We start from the raw sequence: 25,589 nt of genomic DNA, 5'->3' as shown, positions 1-25,589 counted from the left end.
AGGCTGCCTGCTCCACGACTGTCGATGCACAGTATATTAAATGACTGCAGGCTTTATTCTAAATGTATTTTACAAAGTTAAAGTATTTTCTGGTGAGACTAATTGAAGGTTAAAAAAATCAAGTGTGTGGGTGGGGGTGAAAAGATTGGCATATAATGTGCCTGTAAGTCAAAATTCTACCAGGCAGGAACGTCCAGTTCTGTCTAACAGCCTGTCTAACTCTCCCTTATCAACATAATTCAGATGACAAAAAGTTCAAAAATATACAACGCACACATAAAGACAAAAAAATAGGGACAAGGAAGTGAGCGTAGAGCGTGATAAGTTCAGCCTGGCAGGTCAAGCATGTGACCATAGACTTGCAGCCCCCACCCACGTTCCCCACCCGTCTTGCTCTCTGTGACCCCTGGGCCTCAGGAATGAACCTGGAGTGAACCAGGAGTGCCGCAGCAATTCTCAGAAACTTCCAGAGCCCTCTCACCCCTCAACCTCAGCCGGTCTTAGCCTCTATCACCCCTGCAGCAGCTGGAGCTGCTCAGAGAGCTCCACAGGCCCCCCAAGGGAGGGTCACGACGGCTATATACACCTTTAACACACATAAGGGACACACACATGAGGCTACAGTATATGTTGGATACACATTAAGGAGAAGAGTAGAATGTCAATACTATGTGCAAGTACAGTAATACATTGGAATTAAAGAATGTGTGTGTGCACATTATAGGGACACGTATTATCGCATCCAATTGATCCTACAATTCCCGTATTCCAACACAGTAGTGTCTTTATTCCACACCTCAAGTAAAAGGTTTGCTGCTAATACAGTGACACACCACTCACGGGAGAAAAATATCCACAGAAAACCTATAATTCCCATATATTGTAGTTAAATATGAGCCATCACTCTAAGCGTTTCAACCGTCATGGGCAACATAATTTACAAGCTATAAATGGTGCATTTGCTGAGTTACTGTCCAGCCTTAACTGACACTGAAATACTGCACAGTGGCATAAAGAGGACAGAGGATGAACTTTGTCTCTTTATTCCCAGGACAGTAAACAAGCACTTTACTATCAACATACATAGCATACAGCACACACACACACACACACACACACGTGCTCACTCTCGTGTCTCTCTATACTTATGAGGACACTCATTGACATAATGCAGTCCTTAACTCTTGCCCTAAAGCTAACCTAAACCTAGTTCTGACCCTGACAATAAAGCCCAGTCTTGGCCCTCAAAAAGCCCTTTGAAATTGTATGGACCAGGCAAAATGTCCTCACAACAATGGTATTGAAACAAATTTGTCCATATAAGGCAATAAAAACAGGTACGCACACACACACACACACACACATATATATATATATGCAGGTGCAATGAAAAGCACACACAAGCCAGAGGGCACTGATAATGCAATCCAGTTTCACTGGTCATATAAATTCAACCAGCAGCTGAAGAGCACACACAGCCGAAGAACACACACACAAAAGATGAATGTGACAATGAGCGCACACTAACGCAGTCATACGCAGGTAGACACATGTTACTGCTCTTTTGCTGACATTCGTCCGATGAGCCACCGGTGTGAACATACTGTTTTTGGCTGTGCGACAGAGTGCCAGTGCTCCACACCCCCAAAGTTCACGATCAGATCAGCTGGTCTTTGCCCTGCTCCACCTCCCTCACCTCCTGACACTCCCCTCTCCTTCAACCTCCCGTGCTCAGGAATGAGCCACCCGTGCAGTGCGCCACAGGAAACCCCTTCAGCGGTAGACCAGTCACATTTCCTGATACAGTACACTACAGCTTTCACTCCAATCAAGCTGACCAGTGTGTATTATCACCCAGAAACACACACACACAGCACAAGCACTTGTGGCCCTGAAAATGAGTAATGAGTAATATGCAATAGAGATTTTAGGAATGTCAGATGTTCTGTAATAAAGACGATACCTTAAGGCTCACATCTGATTGTACACCATGAAACCAAAAGAGGCCAATCAACTACAGTCAGCGCTGTGCTCAAGACATTCCTTCCCCTTCACCTCTTGCCCCCTGTCCTTCTTTTTCACTCCAGGGTCAAAGTTTTCACCTTATCTGGAAACCATCAACAGTACCAGTCCTACCTCTGTGACTCATTTATGTGAAACTGTTGCACATTGTTAAAATCCTTCTCACTGGGTCTGAGAAGTAGGGGGAAAAATTGCACACATAGACATTTAAAGCAATACTTCACAGGCGAGGTAATCCGGATCTGTGCCAAGATTTTCACTGCCAGTTACAACACATATTGTCTCGCAGGCAGACTACAACTCAGATGTTGTGAAGGAGAGGGAGGAGGAGGAGGAGGTGGTGGAGGAGGAGTGCACTGCTGTGATCTAGTTTACTATTTTGGCTGGGGCTTTCTTCTCACTGTGTGGTCATGGGGGAGACCGGCACAGCCAGCAGGCACTGAGGACACTGGCTGGCTGCAGCAAGACACAGAAGCCACATGGTACCAGATAGAAAGAGAAGGAAATGGAGTTAAGAGAGGAAGATGTGTAAAGAGCAAGGCCTGCAGATGAGGAATGTGGATGAGGTTATTCTGGTTTTCGCTTTTGTGCTCTCACTTTTTCTCACTCTCTGTCCTCATCTCTTCTTCCTCCCCCTCGTACTTCTCAAATGCTTCGTCCACGCACAGGCACTTTAAATTCAGCCACCTCTGCCTGAGCAAACTTCAACTTAAACCTCGTCCCTGCAACCATCCTTCTGTCCCTCCTGTCTCCCTTCCCCCTTTTCTAGTGCTCTCTCTCCTCAGACAGACACAGCTACCCTCCTGGACGTTTCCTTTCTGCCGGCCTGCCCCAACAAAGGTGCTCAGTCATGTGAAACCTAATCCCCAGCCCCCCAAAACCTAACCCTTGACCCTTTCAGTCTTCACACAGCCAGAGGGGGAGGGTGGTCGGAGCAGGAAAGGGAGGCTTTTGGGAAAAGGTCACATTCCCGAAGACACTTTTGTGTACGCACGTGTGTGTGTGTGTCTATGCGTGTGCATGTGTGTGCATGCACCCAATCCATTATGTGGTTTGTGCTCCACTGTTAGCATGTGTGTTTGATTCCCTGCCTGCATACAAACGTGCATTGCTGAAGAGTGTCTGTGTGGGGAGTTGCCTCCTGTGCTTAACTGTCTTTCAACTTTCATGTGCGTTTGTTCATGCATGCGTGTCTGTGGGACAGAAGGTATGAGCGTGGACATGCACGATACCTGTATATGTGCACATTTCTGAGAAAGCACTTTTAGCCATGAAGAGTCACTGCCATAGACAAAACATAGACTTTGTTTTCTAGCTAAGCCAGACCTGTAAGTCTTGTCTGGGCAGAGCTCCTCTCCTTCCACTCTGAACTTGCAATCCTCAGATCTTTGTGTGTGTGTGTAGTGTGTGTTTGTGTGTAGTGTATGCAGCACAGTGCATATATGTGTGAGGAACTGGGTGTCAGCTGTCCTGGGTGATTAGTGCTTTTATATTGTTCCAAGGAGCCCGGACGAGGCCCCCACTTCACTGCAGCACAGCACAGCTGCAGTCTGCCTCTCCATCTCTGCTCTTCAGCTTTTCCCTGCTCACTGACACTTGTGAGACGGGCTCGGACCCAAGAAAGAATTTGCCTGAAACAGCAGCAAGATTTAAAGAAAGAGGAGTGGACAAAGAAACAGAGCATGAAAGGGTGCGTGTAAGGAATGAAGAAAAGGAGGCATAGGAGAGATAAAAAGGGATGATCCACTGACAGTTGACGCAAGATGGAGACAGAAGTAACAGAGCGAAGGAGGAAGGCAGAGGCATAGAGGGAGAACAAGAGAGTGGGAAAAGTGGCAAATTAGGAGATTAGAGAGTCGAGTCACAGCAGCAACTCACTCCTGGACATGATTTTCCCAGCTATGCCTGGGAGGCCTCTCTTGCTTTAAACACGCAGGCAAGTCAGGACAGAGAGAGGTGAAGTAGGGCAGGAAGAGAAAAGCAAAATAGGGACAGGTGAATCTTTCTCTTTTCAAAAGTGTTGGTGAACACAATTAGCATAATGAACTAATAAATTCTTCCCTTCAACGGAGAACTAGTGTATCCCCCCAAGACCCCCAAGCCAGAAATGAAAGTATCAAAAATAACACTTTTTCATTTCCACTTACAAAGGTAAAACAAGTGTGACCAGGAAAACTATTCAAACAGGACTATTATTCCCTGCATGTCAAACCTTTTGACAACTCTCCTTTCTGTAGAGCTGTAACTGTGGCCTTTACGACTTAAGGACATATGTCTACACAACGTGGAAGAGGAGGGGGCGGAGGGTGGTAGGCAAGGGCCAAGACTCTGCTATGGGAAAAGTATGTCTGCTATGCACGGGTTGTTTGGTGGCGGGATTTGTGGGCCAGAGCATTGTTGCTCTCCTGACATTGAACTTGGGAGAGACAAGGCGTAGGGGAGGGATCCATCCTACTAAACATTGCAAGTGTGTACGTATTTGTGTGAGAACACACACAGGCTATTCCTCACACCTAACACTCATCCAACCACCCCCGCTTCCTTGCAACTCTGCTTTATCTTAACTGTCAACACCTGGCCTAAGCAGGAACCTCTCTCTATCTGTGAACTTTAATCTGGCCCTGCTAGGCAAACAGCGCTGGGCTCGGACAAGGAGAGCGATTAGTCTGTCACGTTGCCCTCCAGTGCTTCAGCAGGGAGGAGCAGGAAACAGGGGAGTGAGAGAGAGGGGGGAGAAAAAAGAGGCGGAGAAAGGGCTAAGGGAATGGGGTGATAAGGAAAGAAAAAGAGATGGCAGGCAGGACAAGGAGACAGACAGGAAGAGATGGGAGGGTTGCTGGAGATATAACACAGATGCTAAGCTGACCTGACAAGGCCACAGACCAAAGATATGACGTTGAACTTCTACCCCCATGATGGGTGACTCAAGCTGAGCCATGCAAACACACCTGGGCTCCACACATCCAAACAAATGTACTAACTTAAGAACATTAAATGATATATTAAAGTGTGTTTATGTGCCCGTACACTCTAGTGGCTCTTTCTATTCAGAATATAAATAGAATAGCCCTATATCAAGTTCTATTTTTATTTGGACTGAGTATGCAGACCAGAATAAAAAGAGAAAAACCCAATTCAGATATGTATGTAATACTTTTTATTTATTTCAAGACAAAATGGCTGAGTGAAGAGAATAATGCAGACAACAGCTGAAAATAGAGTGGCATCTCCATAACTGTAAAATAACACCAACAACAACAACAAAATCTGTAGTTTGAGCAAGAACTCATTAATGTTGGTCCATGACCTTTGGTCATCAAATAGAGAAATTAAGCCATCAGGAGGGAGAAAAATGAACGGATTCGTTTTGCAGCGACTCTGTTCTGAACAGAGCATGTGTGTGTATAGTCATAATAAATAATGTCGACCAATATGCCATAGGTCAACTTCAAGTTCAGTTCAGAACAAATAGCTTGAGAGTAAATACAGAACACAAGATGAAACCAGGCTGGAAACATAAATGTACCTAAATACCATCAGCAATGGTAACATGTACCAGAATTTTTTTTTTTTTTTCGTTTGATTTCAGGTATATTTAGAATACGCCTTGCATATGAGATGTACCATATTTAAATTATAAAAGCACCATGGCTCTTTTGGCAATGAAAAGACAGAAATTCAAAATCAAGAAAACAAGAAAACTGTAGCAAAAAAAAAAAAATCTTTTCAGATTGATGTTGGACTGATTGCATATGACAAAAGGTCTTTTTCAAAAACGGCTGGAATGTTATCAGGTGGTACATGTTCAAGGACAGTAAAAAGTTGGCTACCGAGAAAACCCAACAATAGCTTGTATTACTGCATATAAAATGGCAGGAGAGAAAATATATAAAACAAACTAAAAAGATATGTACAACCACCTGTTTTTACCTCATTGTGGTCACTCCAGCGGGACTGCCTGAAAAGGCCATTATATGACCTTTCACCCTTAGGGAACACCACAACATTTTAGTTTTCAAAAACATACTTATTTTCAAGCATACAAATTATTCACACTATATTATCCTGCCAAATTAAGAAAATATACGGTGGCAGCTTGTTGGGATTTTTTTTCACTACAGAAAAAAAAAAGGGTACATTGAAACCTTTAAAGAGTACAGGCAAAACAGTTAAAAATACAGGCTTCAACATAAATACTATAAGTGCCTACACTAAGTGAACATTAATTTCAAATACCATTCTAAATACAGGAAAAAAGTAGACCATAAATGTGTTTTGAACATAGGAACTTACATGAATGTGCATTTTCCTATATGTTTTAGGTTCTCTCTATATATTTATATATCATAAATCTCTCCCCAATGCAAATTTTTGTTCAACCTGAAGACTTGTGTATAGTAAAGGCAAAAAAGATGCGAGACATGTTCATTACAATTCATTACATAGTGATCAAGTCTTGGAGCTCACCAAGACTCGAAAGGACAAAAAAAAAAGATCATTTAAAAACAAATTCAAATAAAATTTAAATAAGGTTCTCCCCTAAAGATAGTGAAGTGTTACTAAAAACAAAAATGGACAACACAATTTACTAATTTTTATCAAATTTGTAGAAAGTCTGTCTGTAATGAGCAGTATTTCTATAGTTGGTATGATGCAGGATGTTTCTATGGCAGTTCCTGCATTGATACTCCCACAAGCCAAACAGATGTTCAGTTCTCAGGAGCAGACATGGCTGGCAACAGTTTTTAGTTCAATTCATTATTTTTTTTTTCTTTTCGTTTTTTTAATGCAAAGCAATGATACCACACTAACCTGTCAGCATAAGAGCAAGTTTTCCCTTGAGCGTCCGACTGTAAACTGGGAAAATTGAACAGTGCACGTAGGTAGTCCCAGATTGAAATCCAGTCCTCATTTTATACTCAACCGACTGTACCTCCGATTAGAGAGACAGATACAGAATCCAAGGCAGAGTGACAAGTGCTATATCATCAACAATGACAGGGGATGGAGATAAAAATTACAGCTACCAGAATGAGGTCTAGAGCACGTTAACGGGAAGGAAAAAAAAATTACTTTCAAGTTTTAATCTCAAAAACTCGTGTGGACGGGGCAACTCGTTCAACTAAATTCAGATTTTGCTGTGGACTTCAGTTTAGATTGCTTCCAATTGACTTAATCAAAAAAAGGTTTCTGATCACTTAAGGGTTTCTAGGATCTGATGCAGTAAAGAGAATAAGCGCTATAAGGACATACATTTGAATTGTAGAGACACCTGGTCAACCCACTCCCCACCCACCCCCCTGACCCTTCGCACAACATTACCCTTTTATACCCGCCCAACCCTCGCCAGAAATCTGCCCGGCTTTGAACAACTAAATCCCACTGTGTGGTCTTCAAGTGGCTGCTGGCTACACTGCCTGGCTGACACCGAAGAAGCATAATTCCGTGCTACTTACAAAAAAAAAAAACCTGCAAACTTTTAATTTTCAAAGAAAATAAACACTCTGGAAAATTAAGAGCTTTACGCTGGTTAAATCGACTTGTCAGAGTACCCTCTTCAATACGGTACATGTGTACCAGAAAACACAAACACCTAATCACAAACTCTATGCGGCAAACTCCTACTCCTTTTTAGCATGTAACATGCCAGTAAACAGAATCATAATCTGGAGAATAACAATATACATGAGTCAGGCAGATAAATGATTTACCAGAGATACACATAATCTTTTTTTGTTTCGTTTTTGTTTCAGCTGGTTCCTTACGCTCCACTAAGTCACAAAATGACAGGGTCGTACAGGTGCTTGATGCAAGGACCTGCTTATTCCATATGTGCGCAAAAAAATGTCCCGTAACCTTCTACAGCTGAAACTCCAAGCTTATAGCAAAAAGGAGGATGAACTAATGCAAGTAAAGTATCCAAGGCACTCTTTGTTGTCATTTCACACCATATTGTTAATTTCATTGCTGTTTGTAAAAGAAATATTTCATGGCGCTAGTGCCTAGCATTCCATAGGCAGCCCAATTTTTATATATATCTCTCTTATCTCAATCTTGCATGGAAAATCTTTTACAAAGATCAGTTTTAAGCGTGACCCTGCATGTGTTGATGTTTTGATAATATGACACTGCTCACTATGTTTGAACACAAAACTGTACATGATATGTAAAACAGTATGCACTGTATGCAGCATGGGTTCTCATAACTAAGTTTTTTTCATGTTGAAGAAATCAAAAGTATCAACAGCAACATCAAACCCACCAGCCGAGGACAAGTTTCTCTCTAAGTAGCCAAAACACACTGAGCATGCTGTCCAGTTACAAAAAATACAAAACGTGTAAATTATTGCACAATAGAAAGGCTCAAAAATTTTGCGTCTGATGCAATAGTATTGCCCCAATGATGGATCATGCATTCAGCTTTTTCCAGTCGAGGGTGATAACAGGGCTGTACTGTGTATCGGTGTCTAACCCTGTTGTCCTTTCCCCTCACCTATCGGCTACTTAGCCAGGGTCGCTTTCTTAGCCAGTGAAGCTGAGAGAGCGCTGCGAGCATGCTGCTCTAGCCTACTCAGTCTTAATGTCATTTGCCAGAGTGCGATCGCTGTGCCACTTCTTCATGTGTTTCTCCAGAGTGCTGTATACACTGAAAGGCATGTGGCAGATTTCACATTTGTACACGTCCTTGCCCATCTGACCGTGGGTCTTCATGTGCCGTGTGAGCTTTGAGCTCTGGGCGCACGCATAGCTGCACAGCTCACACTTGTAAGGCCGCTCTCCAGTGTGGCTGCGTCGGTGCACTGTCAAGTTACTGCAGTTCTTGAACACCTTGCCGCAAAACTCACAAGTGTCACTGCGGCGACCGTCCTTGGAGCTCGGCCTGCCATTACCGCTGCCGCCGTGGGGAGTGCTTGCCCCACTACCGGTGCCGCTGCGTCCTGAAGCGGCCCGTTCCCCGTCCAGCTCACCAGGTGGAGTGGAGAAGCGCAAACTGCCATTCTCTGACGAATGCTCAGATGACGAGGCGAAGGGCGATTGTCTGGAGTCCCCACCTGTGAAGTTGATGAAGGGGTCCTTGAATTGTCGTGAGGCAGCGTAACCAGCTAGCCACTGGGAATACACGTTCTCCGTGTTTGGGATGGTGGGTGTGGAGGGGTCGAGGTCCTTCTCCACCTTGATGCGCTTGGATAGGGGACTGAGGGAGCCAGGGCTGACCCCTCCACCCAACAGTTTCCTGGAGAGGCTGTCAGTGGATATGTGTCCCATGCCATTCATGGTAGTGGTCGTTCCATCTTCCACGCGTTCCGACTCCATGGCAGAGTCCTCATCACCAGGATTGCGGGATATGCTCCGGCGCCGTGGGTGCAGGGCTTCACTGTTCTGGTGATGGCGGGCCCCTTCTAATCGTAGGCTGAATCGATAGTCGTTCCTTCCCTCTTCTCCTTCAACTCCAGGCTTACTCTCAATTTCCTCCTCCTCACCCTCTTCTTCTTCTTCTTCCTCTTCCTCTTCCTCCTCGTCTTCTTCTTCTTCCTCCTCCTCCTCTTCTTCCTCGTCCTCCTCTCCATTTTCAGGCAACAGACCATTGTTTTCACTCTTGAACTTGGCCACTACTGACTTAAGGGCATCTGTGGCACTGCCCATCAGCTCACTTGTACCAGGTTCAGGGGAGCTGGCCGTCGAGAGGCCGTCATCTGACTTGGCATTAAGCACCGAAGACTTGCTTTGACAGTGTGTCTTCATGTGTCGTTTCAGTTTGCTGGCCTGAGTGCAGGCATGGTTACAGAGGTGACACTTGAATGGCTTTTCCCCTGTGTGGCTTCGCCGGTGAACAATTAGATTGCTCTGGAATTTAAAGGTCTTCCCACAGAACTCGCAAGACTTTGCCTTGAGAGGTGTGCCTGGTTGGACTGCATTGGATATGGCACTGGGGGTAGAGCGTGAGCCAGAGGGGGACTGAGAGGTGGAGAGGGGAGGCGTTGCAGAAAATGGAGGCTTAGAACCTGGCTGGAATGGCTGCAGCAGCCGTTGCATATGATTGGGCCTGTTAGGAGAGAGAGGCGGGGAGGCCCCGGTGGCATTACCAGCCAGTTCACGCAGACGTCTAGAGAAGTCCATGCTTGGAGGAGGTTCTAGTGGCACAGAGTTGAGCCTCATTACTCTGTCAAAGGCGCTGGGGTGGTGGGTTGCCAGGGCCAGATCATCTGGGCTGAGGTGATGCCGTGGTGGTGGGCTGAAAAGTGGAGGGGTTCGTGGGTAACGGCCTTCTCGAGGTGTTGATGCTGAATCCCGGCCAGAACCAGAGCCCGGCATCCTCAGGAGGCTGTAAGGACTGCCGTCAGCTAAGTGGACAGCATGGAGGGGAGGCTGGGAGGAGGCACAGTCACCCCCCATCCCAGGAGCTGCAGCCACGCGGGGGGTGAGTGGGCTGCCAGGCTCGCTCTCCAAATAGATGCGGAACCCATGGGTGTTCTGGGCATGCTGGAGCAGGAACCAGGCACTGGTGAAGGGCTGCTTGCATGTGGTGCAGGTGTAACTGCTGGGCTCATCTTTATCTGAAAAAAGGGAAACACATAGAGAGAAATGAATTTTAATCAACCAGTTAGAATTAAGTATCAAGTTTCAGAATAAAACAAATAGTAAAAAACCTATTATTTCTTGTCAAATTAAATTTGATTTGATAAAAGCTTTAAAAATATATATATTTTTAAATCACTGCCAAAAAGACACAAATAACAATACAAGAAGAATAAGAAATAGAGCTCCATTATCACAGTTGTGATTAATCGTGACGGAACACGTTATGCAATATATGTTTTAGATTATCACAAAATATGTGAATAGCACATGTGAAAGATGCCAAAATATGCATTTTATTATTTTATGAAAGCAGCATTTACTTCCAGTGGGTGTACACTTAACAAAAGAATAAATAAAACAATAATGAGAAATATCTCAGCAGCAAATACACACTTTACACAGTTGAGAAGGCCTACGAATATTTCAAACAATAATTGACTTTCAATAGCACTCGCACAGTGACCTGAGATTTGCCTGACAATGCACGCCTAATCTCGTTAAACACACTCATCTCCCCTCCAATACCTTGTTTACCGAATTAGCAAGGCTAAAGTGGGACATGTATCTGATGCTGCATATTAACGCTGAATACAAATAAGAGGTCACATGTTAATAAATTGTACCAGTGCTACAAAGAAACACACATTCAAAGCAAAAAGAAGCAAAGGGGAAAATTGTGTATGTCTGTTTATGCGTGGGTGGGGAGGCTCCTGTGAAAATGCATTTCATGCATTACTTTTCTATTTCTGATATTTCATGCTTTATGGATTTATTTAAATCCTCTCAGGTGAATAGAAAAGGAGAAGAAGGAGAAAGCAGAAGTGAGAGATATGCAAAATAAGAAGCATCCGCCACTTGCAAATGTGCTCCCTCTTTCATCTTTCGCCTTTCTTATCCTTTCTTTTCTTTTTTTCTTTCTCACTGGAGGGCATTTTTCTGAAGTCATTTGGAGACATTGAACCCAAAACCATGGCCATACCGAGCTGGAGAGAAAGAACAAGGAAGAGGGAAAGATAGTCCGAGTGTGTGTGATTGCAACTATGAACAATTCTTAAGATGGTGGATGGACAGTCTTGCATGTTTTAAGCCTGCTGTGGCTAAGAGACAAAGGGGTGAAGAGGGGGCAGAAAGAGAAGACGGCCGCTGAGAGAAAAGCGGGATGTTGTGGATGAGCAATAGAGGGATCCGATTGGTGTTTTGCGGTTCTCCTTTCTGCCTCGTGTGTCCACGGCCACTGTGGCCCCCTCTGAACAATCTCACTTAAAGACCAGAATGCGGCGTAAAATGTGCACCCAATCAAACCTCCACGCAAACCTTTTTCTCTTGACTGAAAGGAGTTGAAAGGGGGGTATACTGGTAAATTATGGATCATTACAATCTGCAAAAATTACAGTTAATTGCTGCCACCTGCAAGGGGCTTTGACCCACTATGGAATTTTTCCATCATAAAAAAGCCATTTGCCCATACAAGTTTTTGCTCCCTCTCTCATAAGCACAAATAAAATGTGCCCATTACATTGGCTTTGGCTATATGTATGTTTCCTGATTATGTGTGTTTTTATGGCTTTAAATAGAAAGCCCCACATCTCTCGTAAAACGGCTGCAATAACCTGGCCTCTCCTGTTCACTTTGCTTTGATTTGCAGCCTGTAAACACTTCCTCAAACCCTCTCCTAATGTGTGAGCAATGTGTGAGTGTGTATTCACGAAGAGGAAAATAAATGATTTTGTCTGTGTGTGTGTGCGTTGTTGTTGTTGTGAAGGACAAGAGTGGGAGATGGGGGAGTTGGCTCGAATGTCGTCTTCTCCTCTGAGACACAGCCATTTCCGACAGAGGAAAGAAAAACCCCCATGAGGGATCATGGGAGTGAAGTAAGGAGGCAGGGAAAAAGGAAGGGAGCGAAGGAGGGAGAGAAGTGTGGCGTGAAGGGGAGATTCCTAATGACAGCCCACCACATTTCTGAAGGACACGAGAGCCACAACACAGCACTTCGAAGGTGGAAGACAATTCATTTTCTTAGGTATCAAAAGCAGCATGTCTCGTAGTGTGCAATCACAAGCCCATCTATGAGCACGGGAAAAAATGTGCTCATGACACAAGCAGCAATGATAATTGTTATTCTCAACAAGACAGTGGACACATTGATGGGCATCAACAAGCCAGACCAATGCATGCCCAGATTCACAACAATAGCAGAAAGGATATCTAAATAAGCCCTCTATTGTCCTTAATAGCTATCCACAAAGGGATGAAAGGACAGTTATTCAAAGGAAAAAAGACATTCTGTCAAGGCGTTTGATGGCCTTCAAGGTTTTTTTTTTCTTGTACAGAAGAGCAGAGAACTGTGCAAAAAAGAAAGGATGATGTTATAAACGAGTCTGTCCTCTAATGGAATGAAGGAGAGCTCCCTCTCACTCTCTCCATCTGTTTCTCCCCTTCCACTAAACTAAGTCTGTGGTGAGTTAGAGCTGGAGAGCAGGAGAGCTGGGGCTAATGCTGGATCTCCAGGTCCCTTTGAAATAGGATCAGCAGAGAGGAGAAACCACACTGACAACCCCTTAGCTGCCATTTCATGGAAGGGGCTGAAAGAGGAGAAGACAGAAAGCATAGAGAGGTACTGAGAGAAGACAGGGGGGTCGGGAGTAAAAAAGTAGGAGGACGACAATCAGAAAAAAGAGAAATATAAAATACGGAGGCAGAGCACGGACGAGAGATGTGGGCAAAAGAAAGGGGGAGTTAACAATTCCTTCAAAGCCATTTCAGCACATTGCAACACAAAGCAGACAGAGGCTATTATGGTGTTTAACAGACACAGTGCACCGCTATCAGAGCAGCAGAATATAATCCAGGGTTTATGCGAAAAGCACAAGGCCAACTGACGCAAGGGCAGCAGGGAAATTATGGCGCCTTAAACAAGTAGATATGGTGGTGGGTAGCCACTGTCACCATATTGCACCAGTGTCCCTGACAACAGTGTTCCCAGAGGAAGCAATACGCACAAGCAGTATAAGACGCTGGGGCATCGTGTACACTTAGCTCATGCAGATTGCACTATTGTTAGTGACCCAGCCCCCAACACCCCCCGCACACACAAACACACATCCACTCCATCTCTCTCACCATGCACATGTAATGAAAGCAACTATACCACCCCCTCGTCCCTTTCTCCTATCAGCCCAAAAACAAACAAACAAAACAACAGACGCCAAGGCAACCATGACCATGACTCACTGTGTTGGCAGGTTAATGATGCGTTAACGTAAGAAAACTGTCATCAACCACCTCTTCCTCCTTTCATCTCTCAATCACACCCATCATCAATCTGCATACTTGCTCAAACTTTCTAGCCATACATCCAAGAATTAGCAAAGTTAGCCTGACCTCCATATTTGTGTGTTTGTGTGTGTGTGTGTGTGTGTGTGTGTCCTTGACCAACCCTAATGCGGGGCTCTGTCCGGGTGTGACCATGCAGCTCTCACTGATATTGGTCATTTAGCTAATGGAGAAAGGAGCTAACAGGATTAGCTCGAAGGCCTTCCAAAAGGAGAAGGAAGAGGAAGGTACAGAGACAGGAGACACGAGGGGACGCAGCATGTCACTGCAATTTCCCAAAGTTATCAGTCCCCTGTGCTTGGGAGCACTCACACTCACACCTTGAAAGTGATTATGCTAATAGCAGGTCTGTGCCAATATTCATAAGTGTTTATAGGTGTTGGAGTGAGTGTCTCGGGAAGATGGAGGATTGTCGATACAGTGCCTCTTAAAAGCGTCTCAGCCGTAACTGGCGTTAATGTGATTACTACTCTGTTTATGTCATTAGGGTATTCACAGTCAGGGATTGGACGGGGGTGAAGGGTGAAGCAGAAGAGGTGAGGTTGGGAAAGAAGGTGGGGGTGCTCCCATTAGAGCTCTTCTTCAGTGTCTTGCATTTTCTGAATACATTCTTTTGGACATAACTTTCAGTTGACTTAGCGAACAAAGACGTTGGTTGAAAAATATGACAAATGAACAGTAAATATTCATTAGTGGCCTTAGTGAGTGAAAGCGGCCCCTTTTATGTTTGGGTGTTGTTTAAGAGATGCTTTATCTATCTGTGTATCCATTCATGTGAATGCAAATATCTCACAGAGGAGCCAGCTGGACATGACCTTCGTCTTTACTTCACTATCTCCTGTTTGTCTGTGTTTCTCTGCTACAAACACACACACCCGAGCTCACACACTCACTTCTTTGTCCTGGGCCAGAATCGTTGTGGTGCACTGAGCCACTGGCCACAGACAAAAGGCTTGTTTGACCAGCACTTGTTCCTAAGACAAAGCCGGATACAGGAAATACGGTTTACTAAACAGAAAGTCAGCCAGGGAAGAGAACAGGCCTAAATCCCAGTCTGATGTGGACCGGGGCCTGCAACGCTGGCTGGTGCTGGAGTCACACATAACACAGTTGGGAGAAGCTGACCACTAAAGATCACACATGGCAAGAAAGAAAAAAAGGATACAGAGAAAGAGGCAGGGAGAAAAAGAGAGAATGAGGAGCTAAAAGAGCAAAAGACGGGGAACGAGAGTGGTAGACTGGGAGCATAAAAGCCGAGCTGGCATGGACAAGCAGGGGGTGGGAGCAGATCTCCAGATAAAGATGCAGGGTGGTCTTTGAGGGCCTGTGCCCAGTATAAAGTAATCTGCTGGCTGTGGCTTTGTCTCCAATTGGACTTTCACACTTCTTACCTTTCCTTCTCCCTTCTACTTCTACTGAAAGTTGATAAGAGCAACAGTGGAACTGAGGCGTCTCTTTGAGCCACTAAGAAGCCATTATGGACAGATGGCACCCACACAGCGGCCAATGAATGCATGCACCATACACAATAGAGAAATGTATGTATATGTGTGTGTGTCTGTGTGTGTGTGTGTGTGCTGTGGAAGTCAGCATATTTATTTATAATCTTTTGCATTCGTGTGAGTGCGTCTTTAATGGGCATGTATGTTCATTGTTAGTGGGCACGACCACACTGTGTCCACATATGCATGCAGTTATGTGCGCATGTGTGTGTGTCTGTGCGTGCATGTGTATGAGTGAATAGAAATTTGTATGTAATACACTTGCCACAATCATTTTAAAATTAGCACCGCTCCACAATCCCTGTTTCTCTCTGTAACCTCGCTTTCTTTGATCTTTTCTCGGTTGAACTGTGTTTGAACTGACCATCCACCCACCCCTTCGTCCGTCCGTCCATCCATCTCTCTATCCCTCCATCAATCCATCCATTCATCCATTTTGACTAAGCCAAGCTGGGCTGCTTCGTGCTTGGGTGCGGTTTGGTCCGGCAGACCTTATAATAGGCAGGGCAAGCCGTGGCTCTGATGCAGATCATTACTTGCTCTTTGCTTACCAGCAATGGTGGGAGGCCGTACGCCGTTGTTTCTCATCCTAGGGCTAATGGTAAAGTAAAAAGACCTCTAGGCTTCTAAGCTTAACCAGTCTAATTAAACAGACCATCGCTTATGTAAGCATCCGCAGAGATTATTTATTGAATCGGGATCCGCTTCACAGGATCAAACCGCTGTCAACAAAAGCCAACACTCGGTGGAGTAGCTATTAAATAAAGAAGTGGAATCAAAGAAACTGCAAACTGCCAAGTGTCAGTTTAAGCACACATATCCAGGTACATAAGAAGACTTAATCAAGCAGGAGTATTTTTTGACTCGGGCAATATCCCAGATGGGTGAGGAGTCTCTGAGCACTTCAGAGGGGAAATGTGAAAAGTATTCTGTCAAAGAGAAGATATGTCTCAATAAAGTGCAGCTTAGGGGGAGGAGATCATAATAAAATAGGCTAATGAAGAATTGAACAGAATATAATAACTCATAGCATAATACAACACAATGCAATACAACAGAGTACAATAGAATGCAGAGTAGAGGCAGCAACATTCACATGACAGCATCTGCTCTCTTTACTTACATGCAACATCCCTGTTTGAAGTGCACAGACAAGATAGCCTCTGTAAGACATGAGGCCAGCAGCCTGAGCTTCACTATCTCTGCATAGCTCAGCTTATGACAGGCTGGCGTCCCTGCAGAAAGGATGGAGGGGGACCAGGGAGGTCGACTAGCTGCACATTTCTGCATAAATCTCCAGATAGATAGCATCAGGAGAAGAACACCACGGAAAGAAGGCAGGCGAGCAGCGAAGGATGATAAGGCCCCCAGGGCAGGGCATTCGACACTGTCAAAACTGTTTCGTCTCTGGCTATTGGACGAGTGGAGCGCGTTATGAGCCTGCATACCATTTGCCAGGACGTGATTCGGCTTCACCAGAGCATACAGGGCCCTGTATCTGACCTCCTCGATTTTCCCCCCCTTCAGTCTTCACAGACATGCAGGGAAAGGGACAGAGAAGCACATTCGCATGAAAAACAACCATGAAGGTTTGAAATGAACATGTTACAGCCATGCTGCAACTCAAGCAACAACACAAAATGTAAAAAAAAATCAAACATATCAGTGGCACTATTATCGTAAACAAAAACAGCTTTGCAATACTGAAAAAAGAAAATGTCAGGGCTGTCAATGCTCTGCTCACAATGTAAACTGCTGACCTGCTGTTGTAGTCTTGTTTTATCCTTTTATCCTTTTTTTACAATTAATTAACATTTACAAACTACCTAGAACAAGAACTTAATTGATTCCTCAAATTAATTATCTAATTTTTGCCTTCTGGCAGGACCATGGCATCAGCAAGGTTGTAACATCTTGCTTAACAATGTTTATGTGGGAATCTGTTTTTTTTTTTTTGCATCTTGTAATGCATAAAGAGCAAGAGACTTTGTCACTATGCGCATAAAAAAACAATCTGTCTTGGTGTTTATGTTATTTTGTCTATCTTCAGGGTATGCAGTCTCATATTAAGAACCAACTTAACTAGCAGGAAGGTTAAACAGTACACACAGTATGCAATATAATTAAAGTTAAACAGCCATACATAAAACATAAATGAAACAGAGGGGGTGAAACAAAAAGCAATGGTAAAACACACATTAATATGGGAGGCACTATGGAGCCCAAAGTGTTGAACCTATTGTACAGTGCTGAAAGAGAGAAGGGGGGTAGTGTGAGAGTGAGCAATGCAGATAGAGAGACAGCAAGTGAGTGAAGAAAAATAAAGGAGGAAGACTGGGGCACAAGGTTGGAGGCTTTGCCTGATCTACAGGCACAAACCTGCAGTCAGGGTGTCTCTGAGCCGATTGGAGTCTGACACACATGCACGCTCACACATATTATCTGTCCGGAGTCAGTAAACAGTGAGTCCGGAAGACAGAGTAATTCCCTCTTTCTCTTCGTCCCTCATGCAGCCTGCATGCTCCTTAAATACTCCTCCTTCCCCACAACATGCTCTGATGACAGCACTGAGAGAGGTTAAAGTGGATCTGTCTTTAACAATCACACAGACACACTCACACATAAACGTAGTCTCTCCCTCACCTCTCACTTTTACCTCTAAAATACTCTATCCTTGGCCTGTAGCACATATACAAATACAAGTAAAACATTCACAAAATACTTTCTCTAATCTTTCTTCTCTTAAGCTCAAAGGGACACTACCTTTGGCCATTAAACACCTGCGTTCCAGTACACCTCTCATCTTCTCCACCCACTCATGTAGTGCCAGGCAGATCTCAAAATTCATCCACCAGGCCAGGGTGTACAGTGCTTTTTTTTTCCTCCTACCTTTTGCCTGAGGTGCTCCACTGTAAATAATATTCACAAAGCGAAAAAGACACAGAACAGGCAAAGGGAAGAGAAATATGGGAAAACACGGAACGGTCCACATCATTATCTAAACTGCTGTGGGACAAAACAAAGATTGGGGCAATTTGAGGGTCTGTGCATCTCAGGGTTCCTGTTGTACTTGGGTCACCAGTAAAATACTACCTTTGTTTACGAGAAAGTTGAGAACTGTTAGGAAACACAAAGTCTTCACCAATGTTGACCTCCGTTGTTTGTTCCTAAACAGGCTCGCAGTAGCCCTAGAAGCTCTAAAGCATGGGTCAGCCTTTAGATACCAGCAAACAAGGGCTGATTTAAACATGCTGTTATTTTTCACCCTGTCCTACCACCTCAGGGTGAGAGGGCCGGGGCATGTGAGCTTGGGCCAACCATGGCAGCTCGTTATGCATACAAGCCTCAAGGCACTGTGGAGGGACATGGCACTTTAAAACAAGAGGGCCAGTGTGTTGGAGTGTCCCGTGGCCCGAAGCTGTGGAGGCTGAGGGTTTAACACGCGTCCCATCTGGTGTGTGTGACTGTGCACACGGTGGTCGAGTGGTTAAAGAAGCATAATAGCTGGACTTTTTAGATTGAGGAGTATCTCAGGGTCAGAGTGTGGCTCACAAATCCTTTTTCTCTGAAAATGAGGAAACACGAAGTAGAAACAGTTCTGCTTGTACATTAGGTGACCGCAGAACTGTAGTCTAGACTGTGGATGAAATTATGTCGGTGTAATACATCCTCATTTCACCCAGTTAAATGTACTGACACAAAAATTCTCTGATTCTATAATAAAGACACAGTCACTGACAGTAAGATATCAATCCCCAACCCAACACTGTCCAATTATCCATCCCTCCATTCCCTGTTTCATTATTAATTCATCGAGGAGAAAACAGTGCTGGACCACTTCTCAACCAGGACGCTTTCCAATTCCTGATTAAAATTGCAAAATGGCCTCCTGTTCAGCCTTAATTCAACCCCTTCAAGACATTCTGACAGAAGCAGGAAAATACACGGCAGAGCGAGGAATTGGTCAGATATGAAGTGACCTACAAATGTTTCCTTTACTGCTCCTCTGTTGGATGCTAGCACTTGACACTGATACTGCCAGGACTTTTCTTACTAGCTTGACGCCAACCAGTGCCGTACCTTTCTAATATGTTATTTTGGCGAAATTGCTCAAACTAATGGCCACATCAAATTGTGACAAGGCAGGATTGTACTTTACAGGGCAAAATATTCTTTCCCAATGACACAAGATTGCACTGTACATGCCAGAAAAAAGGACTGTAGGCTTACAGTGGGTTGAAGGCAGCCTGCAATTACCTAGATGTAACGTTTACCATCGATATAAGTCTATAAGACAGATGGACCGTAATGCCTGACGATGGCAGGCCACGTTCCACACAATTCTTCATCATGGAGGCTCTTCGTACCAGATTCCAGCCAACTAATTGAACACATGTGGTCTGATCAGCCACTATAGCAATGCAAGAGAAGCGACTAAAATGGTGGACAGAAGGACCCAGTGCAGCTCAGAAAGTTAACACCCAGTGCCCTGTTCCTCTGTCTTCCAAAAGAAGGCAAATTCTGCATTTATATCAGTGATATGTTTAACCAGCAACTTGAGCCTTTTCACTTGCTGCCTCCTGTGCACTGACACCATCACTAGCCTGTAAAAAACACAGAACGTGGACCCTTCCGGTTATTCTCCCTAGAGGGGTGTCAGGAACACGCATAGGTTCAAGCATTTGTAAGTGTGATATTAATTAAGGTACCAGTAGGTTCCTTTGTGCCCAGCTGTAGAGCATAAATCAGGCTTTTAACAAGACTAGGGTCCTAAGATATGAAATTCTGCTGGAATGCTACCTGCACAACCGTGCCAAAAATATGTGTGTGTCTAGGGCTCCTATAGATCACTATGCTTATAAGGAGGGCTATAGTGACCTATCCTCAGTAGAGAAGGAGGGAGGGTGGAGCAGAGGAGCAGAAAAGGAGGGTGGCAAAAGGGGAGCAAGAGCTACTTCTATTGGGTCATCAGGTTTATGTAAACACGTGTGTTTCATATGTATAGAAGCGTGCATACGTGCTACACCTTAATGAGTTCTCCATTTGCAAAGGTAAGGAAAAGATCGTTACAAAAGTTATAAACGTATCCAGTAAATCACTTAAGGTCAAGGAATCTGCAAAAAACAAAATTCCTTCCATATCCACCACATATAGTCAATACATGTATTCTCACTTATAAGAAAGGGAGCTTTTAGACTTTTAGAGAAAAGGCTGATGAATAGGACATGGGAAGAAAGCCTGTGCGCCTTTGTCGACAGAAGGATTTATACACAGACAGCTGCAGAAAAGGACACATGCATGTATGGACTGACTGCTGGCTGCTTGAATGGCAGGCAGAGTCCACCTCCAAGCCATCATTTCAAGCCATCAGAAAGGGTCAGAGAGCTAAGACATTCCACAACAGGCAGTAGCAAGACATACTTAAACACACTTACAACTAATGCACAGCCATGACGCAAGTGAACATATGTACACTCACTAGAACATATAATGTGGCACAAAAGAGTATCAGAAATCTGCTAAAGCAACGTGTTTAACTGTACTGTCATTTATTTTCATAAGTATTAAATAGTACAGAAGTATGTTCCAGTGTAATACCCCCACTTTTGGAAAGCTTACGTATGGTTGGTTAAACCATATGTATAAAGAAGCCAGTGTGAAAGACCGAAAATTTGGATTAATGGCTGATTAGAGGATGAGTAAAGCTGGTTTTTCAGGCGGCAGTCTGCAGCACCACCTGAGATTTATGGACCAGATGTTTGTGCCATTGCTTCTCCAGTGGACTATAAAACTTCATTTGCACAAGGCAACAGTGGAGTGTAATGTTAAGCATTGTCAACACGCTAAACTTTTGCTGTGCTGATGCAAATGTCAACTCCAAATAATTATAGAATGTAATTAACAAACAGCTTTCATTAGTGGGAACACTTGTACACTGCTGCACTGTCTGTCTCTCCCCTGTGTCTTTTTCCTTCTCGCTCACTCACTCTCGTGTCACTTATACAATGACAGCCCTGATAGGAATGTACCTCCACTGCCTGACAACACAAACCTAGGTTCTCAAGATCCACCCTGTCATTTTTAAAAGCGGCTGACAACCTTTGACTGATGCACGGGTCGTGAGGGCAATGACCCCGGCGAACTGCTGGTGTTGCATTCTGAGAAATGAACTGCAGGTTTGCACAAGGTAAACTGTAAAGATCCTGAATGCTCATTCCATAAATGTCCAGCAGATATGGTGAAGGCCTACAGATTTTTTGAGACAACTCTCCTTTACCTTTGGCACTGCCGTGTTAATATGTAAAGGCATAAAAAGATGTTTGCTCTTAAAACACATGGCCTTTATTGCTCTCGTCCAGTTTCATCACCTTTGCGGTACACAGAGGGGCAGCTGATGAAAAAGGGAATTAAGGGCAGAGAACGAACATGGATATTATCTGAAGAGGAAGGGGTGTAGTTGAAGGGTGTCAGGAATGGCATGAAAAGCTGTGTAAAGCAGAAGAAGGGGAAAAACAAAAGAGTGGTGGACAGCTTTACACTGCGGCACCCTATTCTAGATTACATTAGTGGCAGCTGCTTCCTTTGTGCGGTTTTATGGCCTGGCCCCAAGAAAAAGCTGCTAAAATTTCATTTAATCTGCTGCAGAAACTCAAGTGTCTGTCAGCCACTCAAACAGGGGGCCTAAAAGCACCGTGCGCTCAGATAACTAAGGCAAAATAACGCTAATAATAACTCTCTCCGTGGCCATACAGGCAGACATTTTGTGTAACCAAAGAGGGCTCGCCTGAGCTGCTGGTGCATGGGAAACTGGCCCGCTCTCGCAGTCCAGGGGCAGACCCTTAATGGCGAGTGAAGGAGCCAGACAACGTCCCCCTTCTTCCCTCCGTCTCTCCTCCATCTCTACCCCCTTTATCTGCGCCTCCTGTTCATCCTTCCAAGTCATTAGCTTATGTTAATCACTAAAACTACCAAGAGTGACCCCCCAATTAAATTTAGTTTGCCACTATACTTAATAGCAGATGACAACACAGTTGTTATAACTGATTTGTTAAGGTAAACTGATTGTAGGACTGAGCCTATGTTTGTGGTAACTTCCATTAGCTTCTCAGTTTGTGAGAAGAGCAAATTCAAATGCACTTTATTTAAAAATTCATCCAAGGTCCTCAATAAATGGTCAAAATTCATTTCTGCAAATTCGCATTTTTAATGTGCAAAATAACCGTTTAAACAGTTTTAAAGAGCAGTAGTTTACATAGCAAAGTGGACGAAAGCTAAAATGGCCCAAGATTATTAAATAAGCTATAAACAAAATAAGCCAAAAAGAAAAAATTCTTGCCATAATCCTATAAAAACAAATACTATATGTTCAAAAGACCCTGGTACCCAAAGTAAACACAGAAATGGCCCCCAAACATTTTTACTGGGCTGGAGCTTTGACAGCGGTGGTAACTGACAGAAAGCAGCAGTACAGGCAGTTAGGGGCAACTTCCTTCCTGGGCTTTGGGTTCAATAAGCAACATTTCCCGATATGTCCTCATATATTTTGTTCAGATTAACTGAAGTGAGCGTTGTTCACAGTTAATGGAGCCATTTTGAAGGGGCAAAGGAGAACTTTAGAAAATGAGCTGGCATAAGTGAGGAGAAGCAGAGGACAGAGGGAGATGAGAGGAAAAGGAGACACCAAGACGAGAAACAGGGAGCGAAAGCAGCAGTTGTCCACTCCCTCTGTTTGGATGGGAATCGATGGGTCACATCACAGATGACGAACATAAGCTTGTGGCTCTATATCCCGCAGGAGTAGGTCTCACTTGCACACTGCTCATCCTCTCAGCTTTGGCTTAGGCTTAAGAGACTGACACCTCTGTGTGAGGATAATGACAATGTATGACCACCACATAAAGGGACAGAGTTTTCTTCTGCTCTGGTAAAACTCTTCCTTCCCTCTTCACTGTCAAGATTCACACAGTTCCTATAATTGCTGCAATGCCCAAGAACTAGTAACTCTGTGGCTAAAATCTACTGAATGACATCAAACAACTCTGTTCCTCATTTTGGGAAATACACAAGGGGGCTTTCTTAGTTAGAGGACGAGATTGAAACCAATTGTATGTCCATACTATTAACATGACACTATAGTTACCAGCTGATTAGCTTTGCTTAGCATAAACAGAGGAAACTAGGATAAATGGCTGGGAGAACACAAGTAAGTAACTTTCCTAAAGTGCTGAACTCCTGTAATGTTCTGCTTCATTCTGACCCTGGTCAGTTTAGCTGACATTAAACAGGGGGTTGTATGAAAAGCAAGCTCATGGGAAACAATAAAAAGAGCAATTTGGAACTGCCGAGAATAAAATGCTAATGGACATTCAACCCTTATATTTTTCATGCAACATGGTGTTTTAAAAAAAACACAACTGACCGAAGACATAAAGAGAAAAGGAACAAGGAAAAGCAACACAGACGCATAAATGGGTGCTAATGAAGACATAGCAAGCAGCAGAGGAGGGGTAGCGGAAGAGATGGGTGAGGGCAAATTAACCTTTTTAATTGGAGAGTGGTAGCCCTCTTTGGGTCCTGCAGTTGGATCCAGAGTGCTGACAGATGATGAGAGGGAAATGGCAGGCCTATTACAGGCAATCTGGCCCTGCAACCTGGCAGACCACAGCAGTACCAGAGCCTGGGGAGAACAGGGCATGTCCAGCATGAAAAGCACTCCCAGCCAGACCGCTCACTGGCAGAGAAGGGCTTGCCTCAATAAAGGTATAAATGGAGAATAGTCATCTTGGCACTCTGAACTATGGGGTAAAGCGCTGTCATAATGGAGTCTGGTTTCTTGTCTGATAACAAAATACTACCTGGTCAAGAAAAAGGAGAAGGGCTTTGCTTTAAGGAGTGAAAGAGACAGAACCAGTCTGGCAGGTATGAGAGAAGTGTGGTGACCGGGTGAAATGCACACTGAAATATTTCCACACAATTTTGGGTTCACGACTTTGTACTCATGCACACGGATAAACACATTTTCAAACCAATACATCTTTGTCGGTGTTGACCGAGCAGCCAGATGTAAGAGAAACACATCAGAGAAGATAACTTCCTGTCTGTCTGTGTGTGTGGATGCAAGAGACATGTTTATGTCTGGGGATACAAGGAAAACAAACATCAAGGTCAGAGGAGCTGGAGTCTGTCCAACCAATTGATAGCCCCTTCTTAACAGGGCTACAGGCCTGTTTTAACATACAGCCCCAGGGGGACACCAGGATTTAGACCGAACCCTCCGGCAAGATTTTATATTGAACACTGGGACCTTTACATTCTTACAGCTATTTCACATACGGAAGATTTTTTTCTGCCTGACATCTGAAAGACACTAAAGGATAAAAACCCTCCGAAACTGATCTGGAATATAACCTAAACATCAGCAAGACAACAGTCTCTACACTTAATTAGTAACCAAGTGATTGTCTCACTGTCCAGCAGGGAGATGATGTAAACATAATCATCCTGACACCTGGTCTTCAGTGCTGACCCTGTTAGCCAGATGTCCATGGACATCTCTACAGTAGGACAATTGCTAACCATTACCTCTGTTCCTCTTTCCTTTGTTTCTCTCGGTTCATCTTTCAATTGACACCGTTCATTTTTTTGTCTCACTCACTTTGTCCATCTGTCTCATATTATGTGGTTTACTGCACTGAGAACAAGGCAGAGACAAAATGCCAGACCTGACTAAGCAGCTTTTAGTCAAGTCATTAAGTCTCAAACCTTTCACATATATGTCCACAAGCATGCCTACACACACACACACACACACACTTTTTGTCACACCATCAGCATCCTCTGTCTGCATCTCATGCACATAAACTTTCGTTTGCAAATTTCTCCCTCACTCTCTCTGTATTTGTATCCACAAACACACACACACACACACTCACACACACACCCACACCCACACACACACACTCACACCCACAAGACACATGGCCGAAGAGAGCAGACTACCATCTGGGAGTAGTGGCCGGCTTTGTCTGGGGGGGTGAAAGCGCCAACACAACCCCCCTTCAAGAAATACACATAAACCATGCACACAATCCTCGCAACAGCCTCCATCACCCTCCCCATCCAACTGTTCTAAGTGTGAGTGCTCTTCTCATA

The 25,589-nt window shown here is 44.2% G+C and overlaps 1 protein-coding gene across 1 annotated transcript in view; it reads right to left on the bottom strand.

The window, feature by feature from the left end:
- Nucleotides 1-5,164: 5,164 nt before the first annotated feature.
- LOC137124166 (B-cell lymphoma/leukemia 11A-like) overlaps nucleotides 5,165-25,589 on the bottom strand; it is a 34,400-nt gene continuing 13,975 nt past the window's right edge. The window contains exon 3 of the mRNA XM_067498882.1: nucleotides 5,165-10,577. Within this exon, the coding sequence (XP_067354983.1) occupies nucleotides 8,590-10,577 (1,988 nt within the window). The 3' untranslated portion in view covers nucleotides 5,165-8,589. The remainder of the gene's footprint in view (nucleotides 10,578-25,589) is intronic.

Source organism: Channa argus, chromosome 3, assembly GCF_033026475.1.
Source record: "Channa argus isolate prfri chromosome 3, Channa argus male v1.0, whole genome shotgun sequence".
Lineage (NCBI taxonomy): Eukaryota > Metazoa > Chordata > Actinopteri > Anabantiformes > Channidae > Channa > Channa argus.
This window is presented reverse-complemented; position numbering and strand designations above follow the sequence as displayed.